This window comes from Electrona antarctica (assembly GCF_951216825.1).
Source record: "Electrona antarctica genome assembly, chromosome: 10".
NCBI classification, from domain to species: domain Eukaryota; kingdom Metazoa; phylum Chordata; class Actinopteri; order Myctophiformes; family Myctophidae; genus Electrona; species Electrona antarctica.
In genome coordinates, this window is record NC_136791.1 from 36,951,904 (window position 1) to 36,976,470 (window position 24,567).

Below are 24,567 nucleotides of genomic sequence, written 5' to 3' on the forward strand. Positions count from 1 at the left end.
ACACACTTGTCTTCATAGCAGGAAGGAAGAAATGAGAGTAGTATGGTTTGGGATACAGCTGAGTCGACTTGTCATTGTTAAAGTAGATTCATTACATTTCTGCAAAGAAGAATGTGACTTCTGACTTGTGCCCAAAACTGGGGATTTTTCTTAAACGACTACTTCCTGTGTAAAAGTTTGAGTCCAGCCTATATGTCCATATTTGGAGACGAGGAGGGGAGGGGACGCACCTGTGAGCTGACGTCACACAGAAACTACCTGCTGCAACTTGTTCTGCTCGTTTAGCTCCAGCTTAACGAAACTAACCCCGAGGAGTGAGGATCACCAGTTCAAACCACCACGAAAAATAAAAGGAGTAACGTTTGGATTTAAAACAAAGTTTTATTACAAGGGAAAACAGGGGATTTCCAAACAAATGGGGACCCCACGGAGCGTGGAGTTGGGCATTCTAATCGTCCTTTTTCAGGTAACTTTCTGCTTTGTACAGAGAATTATGTGACCGCATTGTTGACACAGAAACCGCCGAAATAACTGGATAATGATGTAAAGATCAAATAAATACGCTGTAGATTAATGCAATGTAGCTTTTTATATGAATTAATAAATCTGTGCGACCATTTTCCGTGTTGGCATCATGGTCGCCATCGATTTTTTTTTCCTGCTCCGAGGTCTTCGCCCTGTTTGGCTCTATGACGTTGTCGATACTAAAATCGAATTCAAGTTGAATTTAAAATAACAGTCGCGTCTTTGATATAATAGGGTATGGTCACTTTACAGTTGCCAGGATGGAAATCTCGAAAAAATAAATACATAACGATGAGCTCGTTTTATTTTGTTCGCCCTACTCACAGTCCCTGCCTCTATGTGTGTTACTGTTAACTATGAAAAGAAATGTAGGCCTACTATAAAACAATGTATTTAAAGTGTGTTGCTCTCAGTGCTCTGTTTCTCAAATTATTTTGCCAACGCCTTATGAAATTGTTTGACCAGTCTATAGGTGAAATATTTATTGAGCAGGTGACATGCAAGCTCTGATGTAACGAAGACTCTGACTAGGACGTTGGGCTATATGATATATGACATGTTTAGTATGACAATCCCTATATTTGGGCCCGAGCCGACCTAGTGCTGATATCGATAGATATGGTAGAACCATATATGGATAGAACCATATATGGATAGATCTAACTGGCTTAGTCATCGTGACAAGCCTGGTCGGAGAATATATAGAGGGTCGGCTTCAGGGAGAAGGCAGAAGTCAAAGCATCCTGGTTTAAGTTCTAACCGGACACCACTGCGGGGGTCCTAAGCTAAGTAATCAGCAATACAGCCTTGAGCTATTTTATATGGTCCTTCGAGCCGGATTAGGGCTTACCGCAGTAACGGGATGCTGGAGTCTTCCAGACACATACGAACCAAGGTATCTGGCTTTACAACCCATATACCTTGAGTAGCTTCTATGACTCAGTGGCAAGATTTTAACCAGATGGTAACCCAGTCGCTGCCAGAGTCTGAACACTCTGGCAGTCCTGGCTGCTCCGCAGGTGAGCAGCAGCATCTCGAAGCGGTGAGATGCACTCTGTTGCCGCCAGAGCATGAACGCTCTGGCGGTCCTGGCTGCTCCTTAGGTGAGCAGCAGGGTCTCGAAGCTGTGAGACCCACTCTGTTGCCGCCAGAGCATGAACGCTCTGGCGGTCCTGGCTGCTCTGCAGGTGAGCAGCAGCATCTCGAAGCGGTGAGATGCACTCTGTTGCCGCCAGAGCATGAACGCTCTGGCGGTCCTGGCTGCTCCTTAGGTGAGCAGCAGGGTCTCGAAGCTGTGAGACCCACTCTGTTGCCGCCAGAGCATGAACGCTCTGGCGGTCCTGGCTGCTCTGCAGGTGAGCAGCAGCATCTCGAAGCGGTGAGAGGCACTCTGTTGCCGCCAGAGCATGAACGCTCTGGCGGTCCTGGCTGCTCCTTAGGTGAGCAGCAGCGTCTCGAAGCTGTGAGACCCACCCTGTTACCAGAATCTGGATGCCAGAATCTCGGAGCCGTGAGACCTCCCCGGCCCTTAGAGTCAGTGAGCACTGGTGATGTGCAGGAAAGAGAGACCACTAGTGATGTGCAGAGCACTGGTGATGTGCAGGAGAGAGAGCACTGGTGATGTGCAGAGTACTGGTGATGTGCAGGAGAGAGAGAGAGAGCACTGGTGATGTGCAGGAGAGAGAGCACTGGTGATGTGCAGAGCACTGGTGATGTGCAGGGAGAGAGAGAGAGATAGCACTGGATATGATCACCTCCCTGAAAGTAGCCAGGGTTGAAGTGATGGCGTCGTGTTGTAGACGCCAGGGTCGAAGTGGTGGCGTGGTGTTGTAGACGCCAGGGTCGAAGTGGTGGTGTGGTCTTGTAGACGCCAGAGTTGAAGTGATGGCGTGGTGTTGTAGACGCCAGGGTCGAAGTGATGGCGTCGTGTTGTAGACGCCAGGGTTGAAGTGATGGCGTGGTGTAGAAGCCTGGGTCCGAAGCTGTGGACCACCTTTGATATGGTCAAGAGGGCGTTACTTCAAACTGGAACTGCATGGATTGGCAGACTCTGACCCATTGACAGGGAACGCCATTAATGGGTGGCATGTGATTTGATCTTGAGGTTTGTATGACCCACCGTAACATCAAAGGAAGAAAGCGGGACGACTGGACGCCATCAATGAGGTGGTCTGAATGGCTGACGCTTGATGTTCAAGCCTCCGTATGCTTGTATTGGGGTGGCCTGAGGGGTCTACTGTTCAAGCCTTCTAGATATGGTACAGATTTCCATGGGAAATCTGGGGGTGGCAGAACGAAGGCTTTCACCTAGAGCTTTATATGTAGAACGAAGGCTTTCACCTAGAGCTTTATATGTCATTAGGGCCAGAAGGCATGGTGGATATCATGAGAGCATTGTCTGGACAGCATGATGATGCAAGGGCATCGGAGCTATATCAACCCTCCCATAGATGTTGGAGCAGTCGGAGGATGGCAGAGGCTTCGTTCACCGATAGGATATCGAGATGAAAGTGCAAGCTGACAGACCAGAAGTCCAGGTTCATAGGGACCGAAGTAGTCCAGCAAGGAGGCTGGACAGTCACTCTCGCAGAAATGACCATGAGCATAACCGGAGACGAACAGTCATCATGCATGGTACGGTAGTAGCACCCAATTCTGCCGATCATAGACCAAGTAACCAGCAAGACGGCAAGAACTGACGGTCAGTACTGTAATAGCGGCACACACCATCTTGGGGTATGTGGCAGGTTCAAACGACTGAGTTTAATGGCGAAACGAGATTTGATATGACAGATGAAGCTGTGTTATCAGCAATGGACATCGTCATCGGGCAAGAAACTGTAAACTACAGACTAGGAGTGAACTGTGGTGGAAGGCACCCTCTGGCTTGAACCGGAGAGCAGATGAACATTTGCGGAACCCTAGGACACCTAAGATTGAGACGGGACAGGATTTACAAGAGGAATTACCGCAGCCAGCTTTTACAATCTTGACTATAGCAGGAGAGTCCTTGCATGTGGGCTATCCACCGCCTAAAGGGAGAAATGTCATGTTAAAGGTGTGCAAAGTTCTAATTTGCAATTATGGCAAAATAATGGAAGTATATGCAGTTCTGGATGATGGTTCGGGGCGAACCATTTTGTTACACACAGTTGCCAAGTCGGATTGAGGGGTCAACCTGAAGAGTTGCGTATCAGAATCATGAGAGATCTTCAAGTTTTGCACGGGGTGGCTGTATCTTCCGAGGTATCTCCTGCCGTACAGCCAAACCAAGTCAATAATATTGAGGGAGCATTGATCGCCAAACAGCTTGGATTGTGAGCATACACAGATCGTCAGCAGACTAATGGAGAGAGATTAACATCTTTGAGAGCTTCCCTTGCTGGATAACTACCAGGCCTGGCCTGTTAGAACCTAGCCGAAAGAAAGGACAATGTCTGAGTCTTCTGGATGCGGTATAGATTTCAACGTGAAATCTGGGGTGGCTGTAACGAAGACTCTGACTAGGACGTTGGGCTATATGATATATGACATGTTTAGTATGACAATCCCTATATTTGGGCCCGAGCCGACCTAGTGCTGATATCGATAGATATGGTAGAACCATATATGGATAGAACCATATATGGATAGATCTAACTGGCTTAGTCATCGTGACAAGCCTGGTCGGAGAATATATAGAGGGTCGGCTTCAGGGAGAAGGCAGAAGTCAAAGCATCCTGGTTTAAGTTCTAACCGGACACCACTGCGGGGGTCCTAAGCTAAGTAATCAGCAATACAGCCTTGAGCTATTTTATATCTGATGTAGGACTTTTTCTGTTGCTTCATTGAAAGATTAATGCTATGGTTTAATTTAATGTAGTAGACTAATTGTCATTTGTTTTCCCTTTCCCAAGATGCTGACATTAGTGGTTGGTGACACATCAGGCTGTGTGCCTGGTTTCGAGGCGGATTTGTTGGTGTTCGAAGTGGATAGTGTGATACTGCATAAAGACAGACCTCTGGGCAAAGGTAAGACCAAAAACCAGGAAGTATTTAATAGACCTGGACCTACTGGCAGGTAGAGCAGTGGTCACAGCAGGGAGCTGGGTGTGGTGTGGTGTTGGCCTTTAGGCATGTTCCCTCATTTCAATGACAAAAAATGTTTGTTTAATGATGGTCTATATATCAGTGGGTATAAAATGATTTTAATTTTAAGGACTTTTTTTTTTTAACTCTGAGTGTACACATTGAGTCATAAAATTTAAATGAGGTTCCATTTGTACACTATGAGAGTTACAGATACAGACCTGTAACGTGTCCTGCACCCCACTTTGAGAACCACTGGTCTATGTTGAGTGACAGATTATTTGTCATTACTGATCTGGAATTACCAAATGATAGAATTCATTCAGAAGGTGATTTCGATAATGGTGGAACTGAGGAGGAAGCCCTCTCTCGCCCCAGCTCTACCATTATGTGCATTTAATAAAAATACATGGCAATACATGCATTGTAGTTAAATTCAAAATAAAATCAAGTGACTAATTCAAATCAATTGTTTTGGATCATATAAGTAAACTGTTAGACTTTATAGTTTGGGGAGAGCCCTGAAGTCATTAAGACCCATTCACTGACGACCACACACACACACACACACACACACCCACACTCACACCACACAGCTTAGGATAAAATAACACTATTCCCTGGGGAGTGGATTCAGGGTGTTACAGCAGCATGAGTGTCTAGTGTCTATTTAGCAGATCCCACCATTAGTGGTGACTCCTTTACCTCTGACTACTAGATGATCACTTGATAACGCTAGAAAGCATGGGTTGGTCAGGTCAGGTTCCTTTCTTGGTTTTAATGTTAAACAGGCAATGCAATGCAGTAAAATCAAAAGGCTATTGTTTTCTTTTGAAAACATTGTTTTCAGTTTAGTTTAAAACATTTGAAAATGTGTTTATTAACGGTTAACCGTTAACAACCTTTGCTGATCGCCTCAAATGTTTTTTAGTCTGTCTCTTTCTCCAATCCCATTTCACTTTATTGCCCTGTGCATCACATTTTCTGTGTGTATTATGACTTTAACCTCATCACATATTTAAATGGTGGTGTATGCCAGTGTTATAATTGTATTAAGGATTTATGACTGACTGTGTAACTAATGTATACTAATATCCTTCCTAACTGATGTTTTGTTTTGTGTGATGTAATGGTCTCTCACTACTAGCAGTCCAGTTGATGTGCTGGTTTTAGTCAGCTGTATGGCACCATGCTATGGTTTGCATTTGCATGCCATGCACTGCAGTAAAGCCTGTTTGTGTAGCAGCAGCTGAAGTGTAGCATGGTCAATGTCTTCCCAGTGAAGCTAGCCTGTAACCATGGACCCTAAGGAGTTGAACAGTACTTGGTTTCAACTCAAGATAAGACACCGTGGTTGTCTAATGTCACTATATAGTGGGTAGATGCTGAACTGAAACCAGACCAGAATTCCCCCATTTCCAGAGCCCGTGGACTAGAGGCTACATGTAAAAGCAGAAATTGAAGTGATGGCATTTCAAAACAAACTGCTTGTATATGCAGACATTCTTTTTAGAGATGCTCCGATAATCACTCTGATCGGCTATTTACCCTATCTGGAGAAACCGATCTTTTACACCATTTAATTGGTATAAATGTCAATCAGATATATAGTATATCATTTACACACACACACACACGAACAGTTTTGACATGGGATTTGACATAATTTTGGAAATATTCAAATTTGCCTCTTACGCACAAGATTGGTATCGGACCTATCTGTCCGATAATCGGTAATCGGCCGATCATGAGAAAAGTGATCGGGATCGGTCCCAAAAAACCTGATCGGTGAATCCCTAGTTTTTCTTTTCCTTCGTGTAAACCCACCATCACAATTACTGAAACGTTCAACTGAACTGTCATGCCCACAATGCATTGTGCAAATAGAGATGAGCAGTGGTGTAACCAAATAGTTGTTTGGTATTGGGTATTAGATGGCTACATTTAGGTCAGTGATGTTTTAGCCTCAGATCCTGCGTCGGACTGTCTCGGACAAACTTTATCCCAAAAAGTGATATTTTAACAAAACAAAAATCTACTGGAATTTAATTTTGTGTTAACCGTCTGCAAGATTTTAGGCTGAATCAACTGATGAACAAGTTATAATTTGCTATAGCCTATGCTTTCACATTTAACCACTAACCTCCACTTCAAAACAACGTTTGCCAGTCCTGCCCCGACGTGCTGTTGTCTGTGTGTCTGTGCTCAGCTGAGAGGATGAACAGGGAGAACTCAGTTGTTTCAATGCTGTAATACACATCAGCTTCCAGGAAATGTTACCTTATCTAGCCCTGTAGATATTTTTTTATAACCAGTGATTGTTGAGTGACTGTAACTATCATCATTTTTATCGGCTGTAGTGGTGGTTGAGTCATCAGAGTGGAAGTTTCACACAGTCTGGTGTTTGTTTGGGGAGTTGGAGGTTCGGCATTGTGAAGACAATTCAGACAGAATAAGTAAAACCTTTACAAGTGAAGTGAGCCTATCTTGTATGTATGCCCAGGAACTGAAAAGAGACCATTTAGGTTTGAGGATTTAGTATTAGGTTGGGTTTAATCATTTGTTTCATGAACCAACTGGCAAATCAACTGAATGTCCTCACTTGTGTAGTCATTTAAAAGTCTGCCTGGAAGGCCAGGCCTAGTGACTGTTTGCGGGGCATGTAGATACAGGCTCTGTAATCTGCCTGAAGATGTCAAACCGGTCCACCTACTTTGAACAGCTACCTCGCTAAACAACTTGTTCACCTTACACAAGTGTGGATAGGAGTGAGTGAAGCACATTTCTGTGGAGGGTTACAAATTACAATCTAGCATAAAAAGTATGCAAACAAGTGTATAGCCTACGTACTGTAGCCCAACCACAATTTGTTTGCATATATGTACAATTGTAATATTGGAAGTTGTGAAATGGGTTAATCATGCATACTATCTGCAGTGGAAAACAAATTACCTGGTACCAGTGAGCTTCATGCCGGTCTACCCGTACCTAAAATACTAGACAATGCCCCAGATCCCTATGGGTCCAGGTTTTATTATGGTCATTGGTTCTATTACCTCGCATCTGTTTATCAATTATATATATATATATATATATACCCGTTTAGATCTGAAAAGACCTTTGTCCCACACTGCACTGATGAGGAGAGAAAAGCATGAAGTGCTGCATGAATAATTAGGCTGAATTGGATTGCATTACTGCAGTGTAAAATAAAAACGTGTGCAGTCATGGATTCCTTCTTCAGTCAGGTGAAAAAGCATGTAATTATCTTATTGCAGGTCGCTGCGTAGCTGCTAGATTTCATTATGGAGTGGCTGATAACTGGCATCTATTGGTAAAACAGCACTTGTAATTATTAGGTTTGTCATGTCCATTTGGGATCGCTGGACAATTTTCACGGGTCCATGAGGGCTTAGGTCCGTCATTTTGGATGGTTGGACCTATGAAGAGCTCTTATGTGGTATACGAAAGAGGAGTAGTTTATTTGAGCCGGTGCCATGAGGTGAAAACACGCCATAACAGGCCTCTGTACATCCTCTGGAACAACACTGCATTTTCATAAATTTCTAATGTCCCTCTTGTTTTTTCCCATAAGTCCCTCCCTACGTCTCCTTCCTTTTTGTCCTTCCCCAGTTTCATACTCATAGTAAACGTTACTACATGGTTGAAGCAAAACAAGGTTCCTACTTCATAGTACCAAATTTGTGACTCACAGCACTCACTAACACCGTTGCATTACATTATTGTTGTTAATGAGCAAAAATGACTGAATCAGTTTGGAGGAGTATGTCCTCCTCTAAAGTTCATATTGAAGGATTTATCACGGTACAGAGGGATGTCGGATTTAATTGAAAGATTACAAAGAAAGTTAGCCAGATGTAACAAAGAAAGTTAGCCAGATTTAAGATCACAAGATTACATCCAGTAATACAGCTATATACAATGCACCTTCACGTTCTGATTTTATTACTGATCTAATGAGCACATTTGTTTTAGCAAAGCTCTATTGTGCAATATGCATGTGTCAAAACAAGCCAGCTCTACACCTCCCTTTTTATATGCACCAACATCCTATAGCAGCCTAAGTGACAAATGGTCATCTTTACAAAACATTAGTTTGCCTGAAGCCTTTGCCTTGTTTTTGGTCAAAACATGTGCTTATTTAGGTGGTTGGTTTAGTGGTTGGGGCCCGTGACACATGCGCAGAATGCCCTGATTAGCAAGTTCCTCGTTTGGTTCCTGGCCGGCGGCCAGACAATACACTGGGTGTCATTCTCCTAGTTCTCTCTCTCTCTCCACATTTCCCTTTTCTCTACACTGTCATTTTTGAATGCCCCATAAAAATAACTGTCCCGCCCCACATTTTTCTTCGTGTTCTTTGGGAGAGGACATTAAGGCAGTGGAGTGGACACTGGACAGTTTAGAGACGAGCCTATACAGGCTTGTCTCTAAATGGACAGTTTGGGTGGCCATGAATGGGTAGAGAGGTCACCTGGTCACCCTGTCCCAAGGCAAAACGGACTCTGTTGAGGCCTTTAGTGGGAAACAGCAGGTCCCAGGTTTGATTACCCCTAACTTCTCCTCCTGTGCTCAAGTGTGAATACTTGAGCAGTGCAATTGCAATTATTTGAGATCATTATTTTGCATATTTCGTTTCCATGTTGAAACATTTTCATATCTTTTCAATCATTTTCAAAAATCATGGAATTGGCTGGAATGGAATAGTGGAATGGCTATTTAAAATTTGTTTTAAATGTACATTATTTAATGTGGCCTATTTTGGCTATATTTCATTATTTACTTTGATTATTGGTACCATAAATCATTCTCAGTAATTTCTTTGTATATTTAATTATTTGTCATATATATATATATATATATATATATATATATACACCATGTGCAATTTTGTGTCTCTACAAAGCCTAAAAGGCAAAATATTTATTTTGATTTATGTTCAATGCTAAAAACACAATTAAATCATTAATCACAGTTGTATGACAATCAACTAAAGCCAACTAAAATGTCATGCTTGTCGTGACAGCCCTTGCCTTTGCCACAGAGATGGGGAAATAGTCTGATTTGTCTGTAAATAACTACCCGTTACTCGTGTCCATTGAAGTCATGTGGAAATGACGACTTTCTGCGTAGAGGGCTTCCCATTTTATCTCCTGTGTTTCACACATGTGACCTATAATGTGACAGTGAGGAGAATTGTTACATGTTTTATTTTGTTGGCCTGACATTTGGAACAATTTTGAAGAATCTTAAAACAAATCTTCTCTTATGAGGTACTTGACTTAAAATATTTACAGTAGGTCTGTGGCCAAATATAAATGATATGTATAGAGGGTATACGCATTACCTCATCATTATACCCGGATGTTATGCAGGAACGCCTACGGAGTGGCAAAAGTCCTATATGATTGCGTTAAACTCACTTTGCCACTCACTTTATGCATGCACATACCCTCTATTTGGGGGTTCTTGACATCTATGTCTGTTTTAGCCTACTATACTACCGGAGGTGCTCTAGTGAACTATGAATGTATACCAAAGTTGGCATATAATATAAGCAGGTGTGAACAAATAATAATTTACAGGAAGGAACATAGTAATTATTGTGTGCTTGACGACCGACGCCCAGAACACACTCGCTGCATGCACCTCCTCAGGGTGATGGCAGCTCAGCTGCAGCAGCAGCAGCTCACACATGCATCCACAAAAGCAACATTTCTGATCAAACGCACAAATATTTCTGAATCCAAAGTGTTCTGTCACAAATTCAATCCATGTGATGATATTTACACAGACTTTGTAATGTTTACATGCTCCATATGTGTAATCGGACAGAATATGGTTTGCTGATTTCCGTGAGAGTGAGGCGTGAAAGCCTATGGATGCTGAAAGGAAAAGCTATATTATTTTTTTGTGCCTGGGATGGATGACTTACTCACCATTTTCCTGCTGTTAAGTGCAGGAAATTCTGGCAGTAGTAGACAGACATAACACCAAGGTAGCCAAGGTTGTGGTTTGCCATTGTCAGGCTGTGCAGTGTGCACCTGACTTTCTGAAATCCAGAAAAGTCAGCATGTGTACAGCACAGACGGCATGCCGTGTGGTGATAGAGGGATGCCAGTAGTGTTGGATTCAAAACATAATTTATTTTTTAATCAAACTGTTCTAGAGCATGAGCATACTTAAACATAAACAACATGCTAACAAGCCCTATAAGCTCAATTCGGGCAGGAGGTTCCTACTGTGCAAGTGTGCATTGATCAGTTTATCAATGAAGATCATCAGCGCATTGATTCATTGGTGCATCCTTAATAATCAAATTCAGAGAATTCTTTCTTTGTTGCATCATGCTGGGTGTGTGTTGTGACCCAAGTTGTTAGACCTGTCGGTCCTCCGGTTGAGTCAGCTTGACCTCTTGCATTCCTGTTTGTTGACGTCCTCAAACAGAGCTGTTAAATCTGTGATATTATCAGAACTGGTGCATATTTGGTGGCTGTTAAGCTATCACAGGGTGGCCTTTGGCACTTGAAATAAATGAAAGGTCACTTTCTGGCATCAACTTGATATCAGTGTTAATATTGACTGTAGATATTATTATTTTTAAGTTTTTTTTACTGAATATACGTTTCCTAGCAACCGGACCAATGTTAAAAGCTGATTTTCGGCTCAACCGCTTCATATATGATGTAATGGGGGAGGGTACGTGGCTGGAAGATAACGTACCATAGGCGGGTGGTACGACTACGAATATGTACGTACCTGGCAAAAAGGGTTAAAGTATTAGTTGCATTTGCTGTGGGCTTTTAAAAATAGAAACTTAAACGATGATGTTTCAAGATTGTTTGTCATTATTGTAAAAGATTTGAGCCTTGCCATTTTTTTTATTGCTACAGGCCCAAAATATGTGTGAAAAGTTAGGATAATTTTAAAGGCCATAGTCTGACGGGGCCCCTTGATATTTTAAAGATTACATTTGTTAAATGTAACATGGTTCCAAGCTGCTCTCCCTGAGTGAAAGATGAGTGAAAGAAAATGAATGTGTGTAACTTGATCCTACAGAGCAGAGTGCTCTTCAGCTGATGGTAATCTTGTCCCCACCCCAAGCAAGCAATAGCTGGAGTCAGTCTGCATACTTGATGCCATGTATTGTAACTTGATTATTTTGAATAGATCTTCAAGCAGATGAAAGTCCTGACCAGTTAGGCAGGATGCTGTGTGATATTTTGTATTGATTAAAAAAATCACACCCGTGCTTCACAGTACCCGCTCTTATCGTACATCATCATGATGTTAAATAGAAAGATGACTGTTATACTGGGCCATTGTTGGCATAGAGAAAGGTTTCCCAAGGGGAACGCCAGAAGAGTGATAGAGCCCTGAAATAAGATGCTACAAGTGGCTGCATTTCCTGTCGGGAGCTTTCCAGGCAGACATGGAGTAATATTACTGATCTTTGAATGATTAAAAACTAGGCTGAGGTCCAAAATTATAAATTGGTCATTAAAGGGTTGCTACAGTACATCAGTTAGGATTTAGAAACCTCTTGAGATAGAGATTAGGGTTTGGAAGAGACTTTAGTCAGAATTGCGAGAAGAATACCCATAATTCAGGCCTTGTTAATTCTTCATTCCATTCAGTATTTAAGTCCGACGTCATTTTGTAGTGCTACATTATATCCGGGTCCAAGTGGCACCAGCTCCCGTCCGCATCTCATTGTAAATAGAATATCTAAACGCGTGAAACTTTTTACAATGACGTTATTTTTCAGAAAGGAAGCCATTGAGGGTTAAAATGGGTCTTAATGCTTCCAACTCGAGTAGAATTATTAATGTTTTGTACAAGTGTCCATGACAAAGAAAATATATGATGTGGAGACAATAAAGACTATTTTTATCATTATTATTGAAGGTGGTAACAGTCCATTTGCTCAGTACAATATTTCGGGGGCATATTTAGAATGTGTGCAGGCTTGAGTATGTTGAATCTAGTTTGCAATTAATGAGGATTTAGTTGACACAATGAAATAAAATGGCGATAGTATCCAGTGTGGGGCAGACGGCCTGGAGCAGCAGCTTTGTTGTTGCAAGGAAAGCGGTAAAATGAGACTTTCGTGGTTGTTTTCGTCTCAGATTTAGTCCGACGGAGCGTCACAGTATAACTCTATGGGGACACAAAAGTAGGACCCGGAAGTATCGCTGGAGGGGGCGCTCACGTCACGGCTAAAATACTGAATAGGATTGTCTTGTCTCTTCTTTGAGGCTAGTTTTGGTTCGGCTTCTATTTGATCAGTGTTCTGTTTAAAAATGTATCTCTTAATCCGATCCACACCTTTAATTTATTTGTGCTGAAGAGCATTTACACATTATTCCCCTTTTCCTTTAAGTTGTCCCCTATATCAGAACCATATGAATAAGTTCCACATGGTTTCACATTCATACAACCCAATTCTCTTTCTGTCCTTTCCAGTGGTCTTTGATGACTGCTCTGGCCTCAAGCATTTCGTTCTCAACTGCAGCAACAGACATTTCCAAGTAGACAGTGATGGCTCACATGATCACGTATTGAAGGTGAGTACACAATCTAATCGCAAACAGAATATGTAATATGTGCAGATCCAGATTATTTCAGTATGTGAAGATGTATGTGCATTCAGCATGTAATTTACTGCTAGATGGATAGATCATAAAATAATGTGTTCCCCCTATATTGTGTAAAAACCAGATATATGCCAAAATTCAAACATTTGTTTTGCATGGACAGATGAATAAAACTTTGACCCTGCTTGGAGGATACAAGAACTTCTCCATCCATGCCTGGGACTCTCAAGGAAAGAACATTACTGTCCCCATCTGTGTGCTGTATGAGCCTGCCCACCATCACCTCAGCCATGGTCACCAGGATCAGCTTCACTCCAAGAAGCATGGCCACAGTCACAACCATCATAATCATCGCAATCACAACCATCATAATCACAACCATCATAATCAACACAATCACAACCAGCGCAATCACAACCATCATAATCACCAAGGAGACAATCAGCATCACATCGATAAGACCGTCTCTGCCAACCACCATCAGCATCACATCACTGAGATGTACTTTGCCAACCAACAGAAGCAGCAAAACACTGAGGCGAGCTCTATTCAGAGTATAGAGGTATGGAGACTGAGCAGACCATTAGTATGGGGCATGACATTAGTCATATGAAGTTAATTGACATCTCTCTTGTTATCACTCGACCCACTCGACTGTGCTTTAGACAGAACAATAATGAACGGTGGTTAATATTTATTTTTTGTTTGATCCTGTGTTGATCAGTTACATTTGCTGTTGCATTTGCTGTTACAAATGCTATGTTTATCTGTAACCAGATTCATTCATTTTTTTAAGAATATTATGTCTCTAAAACAGCAGAACTGTATTTTTCCCCAGGCTGCTGTAGCCAATCCTGGTGTGGTGGTCCTGCATTTCCCCAAGTCCACTAGAGGTTTGAGGAGACAGAAAAGAGCCTGGGTCATCCCTCCTATCAATTATCCTGAGAACGACCGTGGACCCTTCCCCAAAGCAATGGTTCAGGTGAGATCAGGTTTTGCTTCGCATGGTTGAAGAACTACATTCATTTCCTTTGTAATTACTGAAGGATGAACATGGTTATTTATCAGTCAGTCAATCAGGGATGAAGACAACATTCCTGTTGCATCTTCCACTGTAGAGCTCACATACCTGAGGCACTGTCAGTGTACAGCTGTAAATACTGTGACATGAAATAAGATGGAGCAAAACCGGACAAAACATGAAGTATTTAATGTTCATCCTTTAAACAAAAAAGCCTGTACTGTACTACTGGTACATTCTTACATGTCCGAGTTTCGATTCTATTTTATTCTTTGCAGATTCGTTCAGATGGTGGCGACGAGATGCCGATGTTTTATAGCGTTACTGGACCAGGAGCAGACCAGCCCCCTGTTGACCTTTTCACTATAGACAAAAAATCTGGCTGGTTGTTTGTTAATCAGCCCTTAGACAGAGAGGCAAAACCCTATTACAGTGTAAGTACTGTTGTGCGTGATGTGTTTCATCTCAAGTGTTTTAAATGCTTACCATACCAACTTGGATTTGTATGTACATTCATCAATATGGTCTAACTTATTTCGTAGACTGATACAAGTTAATTTTCCACTTTGCTGTCTGTAAGTGGTTACTTAGGCTATGCATTTATAGTTCTTAAGTCTTAATATTTCAAATATGTTTGTTTATGCAGCTCCAAGCGCATGCTGTGTATGCGCAATCAGGAAAGATTGGTGAGGAACCAATGGACATAAGAGTGGTTGTCATTGACATGAACGATAACAAACCTCTTTTCACTCAAGACACCTATCTGGGACAAGTTCCGGAGTCCTCGACTCTTGGTAAGATTCGTAAACTAGCGTTTAAGTTCTGCTGGTGGCTGTCTGCTTCATTGGTGTCTGTCACAATGTAGTGTAAGGCTCATTGTAATGTTGGTCTCTCCTTGTCTATTTCTGCAGGCTTTGTGGTGTGTACAGTGAATGCTACGGATTCAGATGAGCCAGCCAATGACAATTCAGATATCCGCTACGTCATTCTGAATCAGGAACCAAAGACTCCTGCTGATAACCTGTTTGCGATCAACCCAGTCAGTGGAGCCATCAGAGTCAATGCAGGTGGTTTGGACAGAGAGGTAAGCCATTTGCTATCAATATTGTTTAGGGTATTTATTTTAGAGTTTTCAATTGGTAAGCAGGAATTAAAATATATATATATTTTGCCAACTGTCTATTTTTGTCACAAAGAGTGAGTGTCAAAAAGGGAGACCAACGGAGTTCAAAATGCAATTAGTACATTTATTAATGTTCACAAAATAAACCAGAGAAACAAAAGAATAATCTGTATGTAGCGTATACATGTAGGTATCAGTTATGTCTGCAGTGTATTGATGGCTGAAGTGGAGAGAGTGAGTGAGTCGAGACAGAACACTGAATCTCGATTTTCATTAAATAATTCTGTCTCTCTTACAGTACATCTCTCTCCGTATGTGACACACACACACAGCCCACGTGGGCAGTTTTTTTCCATAACATATGTGCTGTTGCATAGATTACGAGTTTACGACGCCGCTTTATCAACATATTCAAGTCTTTCATTGGCTGTAATATGGACATTCTCTCGGTGCAGTTGCAACCCCGTTCATACAGTGTGATGTCCAGTCGGCGATAGAGCGCTTTTCTCGCCGCTGGATGTTCTCACAGAGCCTTCACACTCAGTGATAAAAAACCTTGCCAATCAAAGCCCGATCTTGCATCAGATTGGGTTTTTTGGGGGGTCAGCGAGCACCAAAAAATCTCCACGACGGCATAATCGGAGCAAATATCTTGCAGTGTGTAGGGGCCCTTACGGCCGGGCTCCACCGGGCGTGTCAGCGTCGCGTCTCCGTCACCGTCAGGGAATGTTCCCTTTTTAATCAATGAAGGGTGGCTCCACTGCCCGCGTTGCGTTGCGTTGACGGAGACGCAACGCGTCCGGTGGAGCCCTGGCGTTAGTCAGTCTTTTTGTAGACTTCTTCTCAATCTACAGTATATAGGCGAGGCAAGTAGGCATCAAGGGAAGAGATGGGCAAACAGGCAGAGAGGGAGAGCCGTCAGTTACATATTGTAACTCTTGTGGACACAAACTACATATGGTCATTTGGTGTTGGTTCACTGTTTTCAACGTCTTTCAATGTAGCTCTGTTTCAAGAGGATGCTTGCTTTTCCTCAGACTTTTAGGGGGGAAAACTGAAATGTGTACTAATGCAAAATGGCTAGAGCCTTAATTAGGCTAAAGTGTGTGTGTGTGTGTGTGTGTGTGTGTGTGTGTGTGTGTGTGTGTGTGTGTGTGTGTGTGTGTGTGTGTGTGTGTGTGTGTGTGTGTGTGTGTGTGTGTGTGTGTGTGTGTGTGTGTGTGTGTGTGTGTGTGTGTGTGTGTGTGTGTGTGTGTGTGTGTGTGTGTGTGTGTGTGTGTGTGTGTGTGTGTGTGTGTGTGTGTGTGTGTGTGCAGAAATTCCCAAAGTACACTCTGGAAGTACAAGCAGCAGATATGAGGGGAGATGGATTGACCGGAAGAACCAAAGTTATCATTACAGTCACAGATAGCAACGACAATGCTCCCGTTTTTCAGATGAAAATGGTAAGTACTGTATAGTGCAAATATGATTAATGTAAAGGAGACATAAATGCTGTACTGCATGTGTTCAACAACACACAAGCACACTAGTAACAGAAAAGTGGTTGATGAAATGGCAACTGTTTTAAAGCATTACTTGACATGTGTGGCATACTGTATGCTAGTGTATTACTATTTCTATCTACTGTACACTGACTCACACTCTCGCTTGACAAGTTGACATGTGCCTGTGCTCTCTCCTAGTATGAGGCGACTGTCCCAGAAAACCAAGCAGGAGTTGTGGTCGTCAAGATGACTGTGACAGACGGCGACGAGCCCCATTCCCCAGCCTGGAACGCAAAGTTCACAATTGTTGACGGTGACCCCACTGGGCTGTTCTCTGTGGAAACATCCCCCCTTAACAAACAGGAAGGAATCATCAAGACCGCTAAGGTAGAAAGCTAACCACTATTTTGACTTTGAAGTCCTTGTTGTCGTCGATCACGTCAAAATGAATACTAAACACATACTTTACATTACTGTCGGGGTGCCCGCTGGCCTTGTGGTCCAGGCGCATGCCACACAAAGCCTCTGGCCTGACAGCGTGTCGCGTGTTCGAGTCCCGTTCATGACGACCTTTGCTGCATGTCTCTCCCCCCTTAGTTCTCTCTCCCTCTTTCCTGTCCGTCTTCACTGTAACTATCAATAAAGGCACAAAAGCCAAAAACAAATCTTTAAAAAAAAAAAGTACATTACTGTCAACGAGGCTTGGTCGATATAACAATACCATTAGGTACAATTATGAGTTTCTGACGATTTCAGATCATCGCAGATTGTGTTAAGCTACTACAGTAAATGTGCATTCATAGCACATTTCTATCCTACTGTGGCCGTGAGGAACTGAAAGAATCTTGACTTGTGATGTATTGTTATTTTTGGCATAGCCACATAGTTGTTTGTCCACAAACTCCACATGGTAACCAGCTCAGTGACAGTGGCCTTGTGTTTTGAGTGTCCGCCCTGAGACTGGGAGGTCGGGGGTTCGATCCCCTGCACATATTCCTAACATGATTTCTAGGGTTTTCTTTAACCAGTGTGTTAGCGACAGCGTTGGTTGCTGGTAATAATAAACATATCTGTGGCATTGTTTTGCTTCTCTCCACCTATCCATCAAGGCCTTGGACTTTGAGTTAAACAACAAGTACACACTGTTGGTTGCTGTTGAGAATGACGTACCCTTCGCCACAAGGCTGCCCACGGCCACTGCCACTGTGACAGTGACTGTGGGGGATGTGAACGAGGCTCCCATCTTCAACCCAGAAGAGAAGTTTGTGGTGAAGCCAGAGGACTTGCCCATTGGCTCGGAAGTGGTGGCGTACATAGCTACTGACCCTGACACTGCACGGAAACAGAAAGTCTCGTAAGTTCACCCTCCAGAAGTTCTTTTAAAAGGGAATGGCCCTCAACTTTATTCGTAGTATACAAAGCACTTTTCATCCAGTAGTAGTGGGCTAATAAATGGCTGCCTCCATTGAAACGGTAACCAAAGAATTTAATATTTGATCTCAACCATCACCTCCAGAAACATTACATGAGGTTTTTACTGTAATATAGAACATGGTGCAAAGCACAAAAATGTTGTCTGGTCATGTTTTGCTCCAGCGCCTTCTTTATTCCACTATATGTGTCCGCTCCTGGGACGCACCGAATCAGACTGATTTCAGCTTTAGGCGTGGCGTTATCTCCCTTTAATCCTGCTTACTTGAGCTTTGGATTTGACTGAGTTGTGCTGTCAAAAGTTTATGTTCTTGCATTGCATAATCTTCTCGAGTTGATTACGGTCTTGAAAAGGGCTATGCATTTATTATTATTTAAGTTGTGGTTTATGAAGGAAAAGCTAACATTTTTGTGTTTCTGTGTGCAGGTATAAAATACTGAGGGACCTGGGTGGCTGGTTCAATATAAACAAACAGTCCGGTCTGATCACAGTGAAGTCTGCTATGGACAGGGAGTCCCATTTCATAAAGGATGACAAATACACTGCTCTCATTGGTGCAATTGATGATGGTAGGTGTACAGTGATTGGACAGCACTTGGGTCAACTGCTGCTGTTTAACGTGCTGCTATATAAATATAGATGACTTGACATACACATATTTCATTGGAACACATGACAACGTTAGGTGTTGCATACACAGCTCTCATTTGTTTATATGAAGATGGTAGTTAACATGAGCTGTGTAAACATTAAAATGGTCTTGATTATCAGCATGTTGCCACAATCGGACTATGACTGAATCATTCGTTATTGTGTGGACACACTGCCAGTGTCAGTGATTGTTAATGTGTGTGTGTGTGTGTGTGTATCTGTGTGTGTTTCCAGATGAGATCCCAGCCACAGGAACAGGCACCCTGATCATTCAGCTACAAGATGTCAATGACAATTTCCCCACCATTGATGAACGTGTCATCAAGGTGGGTCTCTCATGCAGACTTATATTATATAATATACGATTACATTATCCAATGTCTTTTGCTTGCATGATAGAGAGCGAGACAGTCGTTCAGCATTCTTCTGATGCAAACGCTTCAGACAGATTCTCCATGCTTGACTTGGCGTATAAATATGATCTGATTGAATAATTCGATCATTACTTTTTGTTGCATTTCTCATGATATACAGCGAGACTATTTTAAAAAAAGTAACTGTTTTTCTTCAGGTGTGCAACAAAGACTCCGCTCCCCAAATGCTGACGGTGACTGACAAAGATGGAGTAGGTCATGCAGCACCATTCAGTGTTGTCCTGCAAGGACTATCCAAACAAAACTGGACCGCTAGGATGAATGACACAAGTATGTATCTAAATATTTTGGTAATGTGCATTTTGATGGGGAGAGAGAGACTACCTGGCTTTTGCTAAGGTGCTGGAAAAAGGTGGTGTAGATGCTATTCATTTATATTTAAAAATATCGCACACACTGCACTGAGCGGTGCAGTGAGTGTGTTTGACCCCAATGCAGCCCCAATTACTGTAGCTGACTGCTCAGTGTGACTGACCCCAATGATCTACAGGGGTCAATAGGTTGTGCTACAAACCATTCTGTGCTCTGAACAAACAGACAGACCTACACACAAAGCCTTTATTGTGAGCGCTTAGCAACACTCAAATGAAAGTGTTTAAAATGATTCCAATAAAATAATCATTGTTCAGTAACAGGATCTCTGTCTCACCAGCTCATTGGTAAATATAAATACATTTTCAGGTCAGCATCTCAATTGTTATCCAATCAGGAGAGAGAACTAAAATAGGATAAACAGAAATTAGCAGTGATGAAACAAGAAGTGGCCAGACAAAATTGCAACACTATAACAAACACATAAAAACAAATGCCTGATAAAATAATCTTTGTGGGGTTCTCTCTGTTGATTGGATGAAATTGGTATATCAACAGGAATATGTATTTTCTGATTAGTAAAGCGATGGGGAGACCACTGTAGCATGAATAGCAAGAATATAGAGCTTTCACTTAAAAAATAAATAATAATCACACCACCTTTAAGTCCTTTATCTTCATAGTCTCAAGAAAATAAATATTGGCACTGTTTGAATTCAACTTTCTGAAAATTTGAAACCATTTATGTAAAAGATGTATCTAATAACAGAGTGGTCTCTTTTCTTTCTCCCTGCTTCAGAGACGGGCATCATCCTCACTCTAGCCCAGGAGCTGCCCAGAGGAGACTACAGTGTGGTGCTGACGGTTTCAGACACAGAAGGCAAGAAGCAGGACAGCACCCTGCAGGCCACCGTGTGTGACTGCAAAGGAGTTGACGTGGTGTGCTCACCGCTGACCAGATCAGCTGGCATGGGCCTGCCTGTCATCCTGGGAATCCTGGGAGCCATCCTACTGCTGCTACGTAAGCATAGCTGCTGGGAATGGGTGTGATGTGACCTAGTGCTGGGAAATTAACCGGAAATATATTAAAACCAACATGGAGCCAATTTAAATTGACATGAAAAAGTCAAAAGATATTTGGTAATCGACTAAATATTTTTTCCTGATTAACCTATTAACCCTGTATTATCCTTTGCAATTTGCAGTTGATTGGCTATTTTCATTATTCTTCAACACCACCATTCATTGTACACTAATCAGGGAAAGGGTCAAAGCAGAACTGCATTGGAATTTCACTAACATTTCCACATGTGACCACTGACTATCACGTAAATATTCAGTTCTAATATTCTATTCTCTCCTCTCTCTTCCAGTGCTGGTGCTGCTGCTGCTGATGTTCATAAGACGGAGAGGAGGAGAGAAGAAGGAGCCTCTGCTTCCAGAAGATGACGTCCGAGACAACATTTACTATTATGATGAAGAGGGAGGAGGCGAGGACGATCAGGTACATTTACTCATGCATGGAGCATGGGCTGTCACACAAACCCTTGTATGAAGCCATTATGTAGTATGTACTGAATTATGCTGTCACGATTACACGTTTAAGTGGACGATTAATTGACACACAAAATGGTTGCGATTGATCATGTGAATAAAAACTTAATTTTTGTTTTACTTTTAGGCTTTGTAACTTTTAGGCTTTGTAATCAAAAAATTCACAGAACGGATATGACATAACTTAAATTTACAAAGAAATGCCTGACACAACAATTTTATACTTAAATTTGTAAAAAATGCCGAAATAGCTGATCTACAAGCTGGGTGCCTGAAGACCATGTGTAAAGAAGGAAAACGATATGCACATCCCAGTTTTGAAATACGGTGCTGGACTCAAAAAGTGATCCAGAGGGGCGGAACGTTGTTTTATATGGGTTGAAATAAAGAGGACGGGGAGCAGAATTATATAGTGTGCGGGCAATCCACTTTTTCATTTGCCTGAAGACCATGGTAACAACTGATTAATGTCTTATAATCTTTTTTATATAATAATGTCTCTCTCTTCCTTCAGGACTTTGATCTTAGTGTGCTTCATCGGGGTCTTGACAACCGCCCTGATGTGTTCCGGAATGACGTGATGCCGACTTACATGCCCCGCCCTGAATACCGCCCTCGCCCCGCCAATCCCCAAGACATTGGCAACTTCATTGATGACGTGAGTGAAGTCAATAAAGTTCAGTGTACAGAAATCAAAACGGCAAAACAAAACCATAAATGTATTAATTAATTTATGTTACAAACATGAATCTGGACAGTGTAAACAAGAAATATAATTTGACCGTACATTGTACTGTCAAAAGGTGATTCAGTAGCAATCTTTAGATTTCATATTTTATTCACACAAAAAATATTTTCCATTTAAGTTGATCACATTTGAAGGTAGAGGTATTGTTGTAGTCGAGTCCACCTGAAGTGAGTCCAAGTCGAGTCCAAGGGGGGGGTGAGTCCAAGTCAAGACTGAGTGTGGGGGTGAGCGGGTCGAGTCTGAGTCAAGATTGAGACGGACAGGAGGCGAGAAACAAGTCGAGACCGAGACCAGATTTATTTTCGTCCGAATAGTGGCAAAAAATGCAATATTCGGTATTTGGTTGATTTTTAGAGACAGAACCGAATAGTCAAAGAACCGGGGTTACCATAACCTACTGTTGTGTTGTGATGAAGTGATCAAAATGTGGCTTCAAGCACGGCGCACCTGCACACACCTGTATGTAGCAACAAAGGTACGGCTATGACATCAATGGTACAAAAATAAATGATATATAATGGTAATATAATGGTATTTCCCATTTGGTGCATCCCTAGAAAACACTGCGAGAGTAGGCAGGCGCGTCAACTGCGCTCCGTTACCTAAAAAGAGAGCTGTCTATAAACGCCAGACAAGACAGATTCAAATTACGTGCGAGACCGAGATGAGACCGAGTAAATGAAAATGTGGACTCAAGACCGGACTTGAGACCAGACTCGAGTACTCTGCCCGGACGGTTAGCTCAACCGTCTGGGCACATAGGTTGCTGAGCCAGACTGACGGCGTGCTGCGGGTTCGACTCCCGATCCCGACAGCCTTTGCCACGTGTCTTCCCCCCCATCGCTCTCTCCATTTCCTGTCAGTCTACTTTCATCCTATCAATAAAAAGACGTCAAAGATTTCATTGGCAGTCAATGTGTTAAAAAGTAGTGAAAATACTTTCATCATTCGTTGATGTATAAAAGAATCAAACATTTTCTTCTCGATTTGCTTCTCGATTCATCGAAAAAGTAAACGATGGAATAATCGTCAAGCATAGGAAAACAAGAATAGTTGCAGCGCTAAACTCCTGTGTGGTCTCCTCTCCAGAACCTGAAGGCAGCGGACAACGACCCCACAGCTCCTCCTTACGACTCCCTGCTGGTGTTTGACTACGAAGGGGGCGGCTCTGATGCCGGCTCTCTCTCCTCCCTGAATTCGGACAGCAGTGGAGATCAGGACTACGACTGTTTCAGCGAGTGGGGCCCACGTTTCAAGAAACTGGCCGACATGTACGGAGGAGGAGAAGATGACGACATGATGTAAAAAAGAAGAAAAGAAAAGAAAATAAACTGACAGACAGACAGATCGTTCAAAAGACAGATGAATGGATTGATTGCTGGATGGACGAGAATGGAGCCCTGGGATACTAGCCTTCGCCAAACGATGGTGTTGTACAACAAATTCCTGAGTGTCGGTTTAACCAGTTAACCATTTTGGTTTTACCCTTGCGTGTGTTGAACTAAAACTCAGGACTTTTCTGTGGTGATCGAATTTGTTTTGCTTGCCTGTCGTATCGGAGTTGTTGGCGTTGAATGGATAGGTCTGTCTTCAGCCTGTCATTTTGGTCCACATTTGATCACCATGCTGAAGACTAAATGTGCTTTTTGTTTGTTCTCTACTATTGCGACTTACTTCTGTGGGTGAATCTTTTTGTTTAGTTCCTTTTTGCAGACAATACCAGCCTCCCACCACCCAAAGGTAACATTGCAGATTTGAACTTGAATCCTATTGTTCTGTTGTGAAGACATTCTATGACGGAATTCCGTCATAGAATAATAGGATTCATGTTTAATATTGGTCAAGTTCCCATTTAAGTGGGGACTTGACCCCTAGGTGGGAGATATACAACACCTATACTACCTCGTTACATGAGGATAGAGCACTAAGGTGAATGTTTACCAGACCAAACGACCTATGCTGTGCAAAACATGACAAATCATTATTTTGTACCATTACTTCAGTTCCCCATTGTTTTTGTATAAAGGTTCTTCTTGAGGCATGAGATAGGAGTGATAAAGATGAAATTATTTACTGAACTGACACTAACTAAATCAACCTCAGCATAATTTTGGTCACAAACATATCTATCAAATGCTTTTAAAATGTTTAAGTATGTTAAAGCTGCAATCCAACTTTGTTTTTAGTGAATAAAACATTATTTTGATCAATTTGAGTAAGTAATGTGATTACACCGCAGTGTTTGAAGGTGGTGTCCCTACTATTGACATTTTCAGAACCTCAGGTTGGATAGTACATCTGTCTGACGAGGGATATTGACTGAACCTCAAAGCACAATATCTCCCCTACCAAAACCTCAAAGTTACGGATAGCAGCTTTAATTTTGAGTGTTTAGTTTTCATTTTGTAAAAGCCGAGACCTATGTGCTGTGGCTTCAGAAGAAGCATATCTGCCTTTGTTTTTAGATTTTATATAGTTATCTTTTTTAATACAATGGTGAACGTGTGTCTTTTTATGTTATTTTATTAAATGCACGGTTTATCCATACTACATTTTGCTCTGTTTTTACTTCCAAGAATGTCTTCCTCAATACAGTC

The 24,567-nt window shown here is 42.1% G+C and overlaps 1 protein-coding gene across 1 annotated transcript; it reads left to right on the top strand.

Annotated features, from left to right (window-relative positions):
* Positions 1 to 24,517, top strand: cdh31 (cadherin 31). Its single transcript, XM_079512723.1, has 18 exons — positions 1 to 466; positions 4,422 to 4,536; positions 13,078 to 13,178; positions 13,372 to 13,770; positions 14,047 to 14,190; positions 14,508 to 14,663; positions 14,876 to 15,023; positions 15,141 to 15,313; positions 16,669 to 16,797; positions 17,038 to 17,226; positions 17,949 to 18,193; positions 18,698 to 18,840; positions 19,157 to 19,248; positions 19,494 to 19,626; positions 20,468 to 20,689; positions 21,042 to 21,172; positions 21,737 to 21,880; positions 23,060 to 24,517. The coding sequence occupies exons 1-18, from the start codon at positions 416 to 418 to the stop codon at positions 23,273 to 23,275; spliced, it is 2,931 nt and encodes a 976-aa protein (XP_079368849.1). The 5' UTR covers positions 1 to 415; the 3' UTR covers positions 23,276 to 24,517.
* The last annotated feature ends 50 nt before the right edge of the window (positions 24,518 to 24,567 follow it).